The sequence below is a fragment of the Solenopsis invicta genome, chromosome 6, assembly GCF_016802725.1.
Source record: "Solenopsis invicta isolate M01_SB chromosome 6, UNIL_Sinv_3.0, whole genome shotgun sequence".
Classification (NCBI taxonomy): domain Eukaryota; kingdom Metazoa; phylum Arthropoda; class Insecta; order Hymenoptera; family Formicidae; genus Solenopsis; species Solenopsis invicta.
Genome location: NC_052669.1, coordinates 293,144 through 301,505, shown reverse-complemented (window position 1 = coordinate 301,505; position 8,362 = coordinate 293,144). Strand labels below are relative to the sequence as shown.

The following is an 8,362-nucleotide window of genomic DNA, read 5'->3' as shown; positions in this document are numbered from 1 at the left end:
ATCTTTAACAAAAATCACTGTTACAAATAACACTGTTGTTATAAACATGAAATACAACAATTTAGCCATACACATAAGCTCATTCTTATAACTTTCCAAATTTCTTCTAATTCAAGTTTACAAAATTTGAAATAACAATTATCACAATTTTTATTAATGTACAAAGTCTCAACCTTACCTTCACATTCTTCTTTTTTTAAGTAGCTTTGAATTTCTTCGATTCACCGATTATCTCCGATTCACGTATAAATGCAAGTATAAATACGTCCCAGTACCGGAGCCGTAGCCATATTGAATCTCAAAATTTGGACCCAGTTCTGATTGGTCTAGAGTATGGTCTACTGCGCATCTGGTTACTTGTTTCACCTTTCTTCTTACATCATGGGCCTAGTTTACACCGAGCACTTGATACGCGTACTAACTCATAACTTTTTATTAAATTATCTTACTTTCGACGATACGTGTATACATAATACATATATTTAATTATCTCGATATTGTACCAGCTTAATATAGTATTCTTTAAATTTATTGCCGAAATTACAATAATTTAATAAAAAAATTACTAGTTAGTTCGTGTATCAAGTACTCGGTCAGTGCTTTCCAGCTACGACACAAATCGACACTGTGGCTGTGTTCCGTTTTTACTGGCAGTGCAGTAAATGTGACGTCATGACAGTACACTGTCACAACTGTTCCAATATTACTGCATTACTGCCAGCACTGCTATAGGCTGTGTTCCGTTTTTACTGGCAGTACTGAAAATTTATAGTTCACGTCACATATACTATACATTTTCAGTATAGCATCGTATTTCGGAACAGCATAGTAGCCATATTGCACTGTAGCTACCTCACCTTGGAAGCTGCAGTAGTCACAGTGGCAATATGGCTACCATTCATGACGTCATTGATGTTACTAGATGCTGTCGCAGTGCGCTACGTACCAATAACGGAACGGATTTTTCACCACTGCCAGTACTGGCAGTTATATCGGAACACAGCCGTGTAACACAGTGTCCATTAGTGTAAGAGAGAAAATTTTAGTTGTTTCACTCACACTAATGGACACTGTGTTACACAGTGTCGACTTGTGTCGTAGCTGGAAAGCACCCGGTGTAAACTAGGACATTGTAGTGCAGTTTTGGAACGCAGCCTCGAGAGGGTGAGAACGAGGGATCATGGCGACCGATGGCGATACTCCGATGGGAAGAAAAATTAACATGGCGACCTGTACGGTAAATTTGGCTAGTTGCGCCCTATCGAGGTGCTTTTGGGTGCTTTTACGCAACGATCGTATGGCACGGTGTGATACGATGAACATTTGTTGACGTCGCGTGTCGTGCGTGCAACCCGAGGGTCAGTATTTATCGGTACAGCTACGGAGACGTTGGAAACGCGTCCGTCGTTTCAACGTCAGCGTTCTTCGCACGTGGTGTTTGTGTGATTGCGACGCGACCGATAACGTTAACTTGATCAACGATGTCGGTCAGCTACGCCAGGATGAAGTCGTGTCACGAGGCGTCGTCACCCGTGTCGCCTATGTCACCCGCATCACCCACATCATCGTCGACGATCGTGCCGAGTAATGCACCCAGACGCGCCGGCGATGAGGAGGACTGGTGGATGCAGTTGGCGTTCTGTAAGCCCCGTCACAATGCCACGATTGAATACGTTAACTGTATCAGTCAGACTTGGCGAATGAAAGAGCGGGTACGTAATTTACGAAAAATTGATTAAAACTAAGATCAATTAAGATTAAATCGCGATGGTGAAACGTGGTAAAAATTCTCATCATGGGGAAAATCAAGTGCGTGATTTCTCGCCGAAATGATAAACGCCGCCAATTAATCTATAGATCTATATGATCTTGTAGATGTCATGTGTCAGTGTATATATGTATGTATATACCTATGCATATGTATATATGTATACACACCTGTTTATATTTTATATTTTTCCAGATGAAAACTGTTAGTGTTGCTCTGGTGTTGTGCCTAAATGTTGGCGTTGACCCACCGGACATCGTCAAGACTCAACCATGTGCTCGCCTTGAGTGCTGGATAGGTAGCTAACTGAATAGCCTTGTTTATTTATACTCCTTCCCTGTTATTATGTAATTGCAACTTTGAGATTAAGCATGTATACTATGCTGAATGATTGATCTTGTGGTATACATGCAGAATTGAGGAATAAAAGTTAAATAGTAATTTTTATCTAAAGATATGTAGTTTATTTTGAGTGATTTAACTCTTAACTTCAATTCTTTATAAAATAAATATTAACTTACTAACTTTTTATAATTAAATTGGAATTCTCAAATTTGAAACAATAAAAAATTAAAAATAAGGGTACTGAAAGTCAGCGCAGGTATAGGAGCACAATCACAATTATTAATATTATGAATACTTATCTTGGATAATAAAAGCAAATGTTTTGACTCACTTTGGAGTCATCAGTATATTGATAATGGAATCTTGTAAATTGTCTAGCTGTCATTAGACTACAAAGTAAGAAACAGTTGAGTCACCAACTCCAAATCCATAGTGACATCTTTACATGTAACAATGTCAAAGGAGATGACGCTTCTCTGTATAATTTTTGTATATTTTATTTTAGATTTTAGTAATTAAAACTGTTGCAAAAAACTGACTCAACAATTGAAACTGATGAAGACTAGTGAAGCTTTGAATAATGCTTATTAAGAAATATTCTTCTGTCAAAAATATACAATCAAAAGTTTTTCTCTCCATAAAGAGATGTGTTTCTTGTCTCAAGTAAAACTGTTTATTGAATGTATTAAATAGAATCAATTGGATTATATTAATGAAACAAAGAATGTTAAGCAGTCAAAATATAAATAATAAATATGTAAATAAGAACAGAGAATAACAAAACAAAAATAAATAATGTCAGACAAAAATATAAATATATTAATGACAAGTCAATTGTTCAAATTGAAATAAATCACAAATTGTACATTGTTCAATAAGATATTGATTCTCTTACAATTTTGTCAATAAAGGTACGCGTGATACAGGCATTCCATGTCTATTTGCAAATTGAGACTATTGTTTTGTAATTGAATATGGAGCATTTCAGATATTAACCATCTGCTTAAAAACTGTTCATTGCCTAAATTTTTATGTTTTTCCATTCAAAATTATGATTACATTTAATCTGTGTTTGGTAATGAATGACAGAATGATTATTTGTGTTCCAATTAATGTGGTTACAATGTTCAGTAATTCTTATTTTTAATTTTCTACTGGTTTCGCCTATGTATGACGCATCGTCTTTACATATAATTTTATAAACTTCATTTTTTTTTAAATTCCTAGGGAGAACGTTTTTCTGCATTCTAATAACCCTGCTTAATTTATTGAGACTGAAAAAAAAACAATTTTTACGTTTAAGCTGTTTGTAATTGTCTTGAACTTATCTGATATTATGGAAATATATGGCAACAAGAACCAGGGAGTTCTTTCTTTTGTTATATTATTATTCATGTCATTGTCTGTTTGTTTAATGCCTATTTCCACCAACGCAGATTAACTTTGATCTCAGTTTAACTTACTCTTTATCTTTCTTTAGTTCTAAGAATTGGAAAAAGATAAGGAGTAAGTTAAACTGAGATCAAAGTTAATCTACATTGGTGAAAATGGGCATAAGTGTGTTTTTACGAATTAGAGATTTGAGGCTACTATTGATTGTCTCCAAAATAAATTTAGCAGGACAACCATTAATTAAAAGAGTGTCTACAATAAACTCCATATTCTTTTTGTGAATTTTTAGGTCGGATAATAAAAATGCTGTCAATCATTTCTATGATTGCCCCTCTTTTTTGTGATAAGGGCCGATAAAAAGTTTAAGTATTTGCCTGAAAACGTAGGTTTATGATACCAGTTAAAAATTAAAAAATTGTTTTTAATAATGGTGATGTCCAAAAAGTTGATCTTGTCACCTCCCTTTCTGCTGTAAATTGCATTCTCGGGTAGAAAGAATTGAACGTCATCAAAGTAAAGTCGATCAATTATTCGGAACTGCTATCACAATATCGTATACGTATCTAAAATAAAAAAAGTAGATTAACTCTAATTTTTTTCAAGGCCTTGCTTTCCAGATCTTGTGGAACAAGGTCAGCAATTATGGGTGAAAGTAGAGAACCTACGGGAGTACCCAATTTTTGTTTGTAACAATTATTCGCAAAACTGAAGTAAGTCGCATTAAGAACAAGTTGTACAGCTTATAAAAATTCTTGTTTAGGGATGCTGCAAGCTGTTAGAAATGCTTCCTAAAGTTAACTCAGTTGGAATATTCATAAATAACAATATAATATCCAATGAGATTAGAATATTCGAATGTTCGCCCTTCAATTTTTAAACCGATTGGAAACTGTTGTCTATTTGGAGCCTCCAGAATATTCTTTGAGATAATTTCGTTTCGTTTCGATAAAAAAATCCCCCAAAAAAATTTTTAAGAACTTAAAAATACGACGTTTTAAAGCTAAAGAGTCATACTTAAAAAAAAATTATGGCATTGTCATTCCTTCTAAAAAATATATTTATGTAACAAGGCAAATACAAGGTATTTTTAATTAACTTAAGGTGTCTAAAATTAAAATGTATTTTACGATATATTTCGGACTCTGCGCAGAAGCCCTCTTTTCCACAGCACTATATAGTATTGTAATTTTAGACAGATTATATATGCGTATAACAGACGCGAATGAATTTGGTCGAACGTGTTTTGTTCGGTTTTTTAAATATAAGATTATTCACAAAAAAGTTACACTCGCACACAATAGTGATCCCACAAATGCCAACTAAACTTTGCTGTCGTGCCGTTTGAATTCTAATTAACCAATAAAGTTGATCAACCATATCAATTGAAAGAGCCATATCAAATTTTTTGAGTTTATCAAACCCTCTGATCCGAACTTGCTATCTCATTCTGTCTTCACACAGCAAGCGTTCAAAACTTCAGGAGGTCTGCCTGACGCCCTAGTGTGTTTAAGGGTTAATTTGTTGCTTCTCTAATTAAAGCAAAAATAACTTTGCACAAAATGTCTAAATATGTTTTAGTGTTATTTTTATAGTTTTGCCAGTTGATTCCATTGGATAAAGTTTAGGACAGTAAAAACTGAAATTTACTTAGGAATTTACTAGAATTTATCGATTTTTTCCATCTATTAAAATTTCCGATCAACTCTGCATTCCAGTGTCTGTAATTCTACGATAAACTTAGATATGAAAGTGTCAAAATTGATATCTTTCCAGATCCTTTGTCGGTGAGTCCTCAAAAAGCTCTCGAAACTATAGGTTCGAATTTGCAAAAGCAATACGAACGATGGCAGCCAAGAGCCCGCTATAAACAAAGTTTAGATCCAACCGTGGAGGAAGTTAAAAAATTATGTACGTCTTTAAGGCGAAATGCCAAAGAAGAAAGAGTTTTATTTCACTACAACGGTCACGGAGTACCCAAACCTACTACTAACGGTGAAATATGGGTATTTAATAGGGTCAGTGCAGATTTAGAATGATTAAACAGGGTGTTTACCATTGGAAAAAATTGGGGAAACCCGGAATCCCTTTTTTTAGGAATTTCTTTCGTCCTTTTGAAAATTGTGGATTTTAATGGAATTTTGTTAAAGTTATTAAGTTATTAAAGTTATTACAGAAACGTTTTATAAATGAAATGAAAGAAGTATGCAAACTTTGTGATACAAAATTATTCGTCATGAAACTTGACATAGACATAGTACGAAAGATTAAATATGAAGAAATATAATTAAAATCGAATGGCTAGATAAGTGGATCCCAGAAAATAGATCCGGGTCGTGTGGCGGCAGTGCCCATTTGCCACTCGTACAATCTCACTTTAACAATAGAATAAGGTTGTTTGTGAGTGATCAATTGTTCCTCATAAACACTGCAGCTTTGCCGACTACCTGAATGGGAAGTGTTTATACAAAATGAGATTGATGAATTGGTACTGCTGCCACGATCTATCGGGTTCATTTCCTGATTTTTTATCCATTTAGGCTGATTAGGCATCATATCCTGATTTTTATCAATTTTGATTAGATTTTTTCATATTTTATCTCATGCCTGTATAAAGTTTTTTTTAACGATTAGTTTTGTACTACAAAATTTTTCTAATTTTGCATATTCCTTTCTCTCAGTTTGAAGTTATAATAGATTGGGTATAGTTGTGTGCATACGCGCGCGCGTATATATGCACACGCACACATATCACACAAGAAATAAATTCAATATTCGAGTAACCTCTACGTAGTATACTTTGGGTAATGTTAATGCCGGCAGTAACTTTTAGCCTCATATAATTTGAAAAGTATTTAATGAAAAATAACTTTATTGCAGTCTGTTGAACTATCAAATAACGAGCACAATGTTTATTTGTATGAATTATTTTGTTATTAATTTAAATTAAAACAAACATGTTTCGGCTTTATTTAGACCTCTTCAGTGTTTATAATAAATAAACAAAATATCATTTTGTGAACGTTTGTTGTGAACAATCGCAAATACTATAAATGGTTATATATAGATAAATATTTGGTGAAATTTCATGAAAAAGGGAGCGATTATTTGATTGAAAGCGTTAAGTAAATTTATGGGTAGATACGAACTTTACAATATAATAATTATATATAAAAACGGACAAATAATAAGTCATGTCGGAAATCATACGTTGATTGATTGCTAATTTATTTCCGTCTCTAGAGTTTTTTTAAGTCTAATTGTCGAGGTGTGTTTTTTGATGAAATTTCTGTGCATCTTTGTGCATGTAAAGGTTCCGTAAATCCATGGTTAAGATATAAAATATTAGTTGTAATAGAAAAGTATCGAAATAGTCAAGCATTGTGGGATGTTAGGTCTTTTATTTTGTTATATTAAATTATATGGATAAACGTTAAGTATAATTTAACGTATTAAAATGACATTTTGAATATTTTGTTATAAACATTGAAGAAGAATAAGATGAAATTCCTGAAAAATCCTGAAAATCTCAGAGAATTCTTTTACAAAATTTGAGTAAACACCCTGATTGAATTTAAGTCCGTCACATCTGATGCGATGCAAATTTATATTAACATGATCCGCTTTTGTAGACATATACACAGTACATTCCATTATCCGTGTACGACTTGCAGACTTGGATGGGTGCGCCTAGTATTTACGTATACGATTGTTCCAACGCAGGCATTATAGTAGAATCTTTCCAGCAATTTGCTGATCAGCACGAAAAAGAGTATGAGGTAAATAAAAGAATTCTAAATGTTTATAAGGCAAATATAAATGTAATTATCGAGTGGAATTATTCTTCGCAGATGGAAAAACAACAAAATCGTGCGACTGGAGTGACATGTCCTGTGGCACCATGTTATAAGAATTGTATTCAATTAGCGGCGTGTGCGGCTAATCAGATTTTACCTATGAACCCAAATTTGCCTGCAGATATATTTACGTCTTGCCTTACTACACCTATAAAAATTGCAATACGCTGGTAAGAATTTTTGATGTAAGCAAAAAATAATCTGTACATCCAATGCATATGGAGGATTTCCTACAAAACAAAAAAGTTAAATTTTTAAGAAACAAAAGCTTATCTTAAAATCATTCATTGTGAAAATATAGTAATTTTGTTCCAAACATACAATATATTAGGTATAAGAACAAAGTTGTAGATTTTGAGTTTTAATATTTTGAGGACTCGTTTAAAATAAAAATATACCTAGAGTTATTTGGCTCTTGCATTAGTTTTACGCTTACTTTTTTTATGGAATTAAATATGATAAAAGTGAAGAAGAAAATATTAAAGTATAAAGCAATATTTTATTTAAAAAACATTGAAATTTTTTTTGTTCGAGTGTAGCAAAATAAAAAAGTATTTTAGATATGTCAATAATGCACATAAAAGGTATTAGATATGTTAGATTAATTGTTTATTTAAATCAGTCGTAAATTAGCTGTGGAACGTTTTAAAGCTCCTGACTCCTCACCCGAGAACTCCGCGTTGACGGTAGCGACATTCCGTTGCGGACAAAATTAGAACTAATACATGTGAAACGTGACAGATTGACGATGAAATGTTGTCGTGCATGTCATTTTGTTATTATGTGTTTTATTGTGAAAATATGACTTGTCTCGTATTTACCAAATTTGTTAAAGTGGACCGCGAGTAAAGTTTCCTTGAATTTTATACATAAAAGTACATTTTTCACTTTTTTCAATAGCTATCTGTGTGTTTTCCTGCCTGAATAGGCGTCACTTTACATGTTTTTTATAACTATTTACTGACTGTTAGATAGAAAAAGGATAGTTGTGACCGATATTTAG

The 8,362-nt window shown here is 33.1% G+C and overlaps 1 protein-coding gene across 6 annotated transcripts in view; it reads left to right on the top strand.

Annotated features, from left to right (window-relative positions):
* The first annotated feature begins 1,103 nt into the window (after positions 1–1,103).
* LOC105205268 (regulatory-associated protein of mTOR) overlaps positions 1,104–8,362 on the top strand; it is a 33,789-nt gene continuing 26,530 nt past the window's right edge. For 3 of the 6 annotated variants that reach the window (XM_026139806.2, XM_026139805.2, XM_026139804.2), the window contains exons 1-5: positions 1,107–1,712; positions 1,964–2,066; positions 5,279–5,520; positions 7,135–7,281; positions 7,354–7,529. In XM_026139806.2, coding sequence (XP_025995591.1) covers positions 1,482–1,712; positions 1,964–2,066; positions 5,279–5,520; positions 7,135–7,281; positions 7,354–7,529 — 899 coding nt within the window. In that variant the 5' untranslated portion in view covers positions 1,107–1,481. Of the gene's footprint in view, positions 1,713–1,963; positions 2,067–5,278; positions 5,521–7,134; positions 7,530–8,362 lie in introns of all 6 variants that reach the window. The other 3 variants (XM_026139803.2, XM_026139802.2, XM_026139801.2) reach the window with 1 other exon arrangement.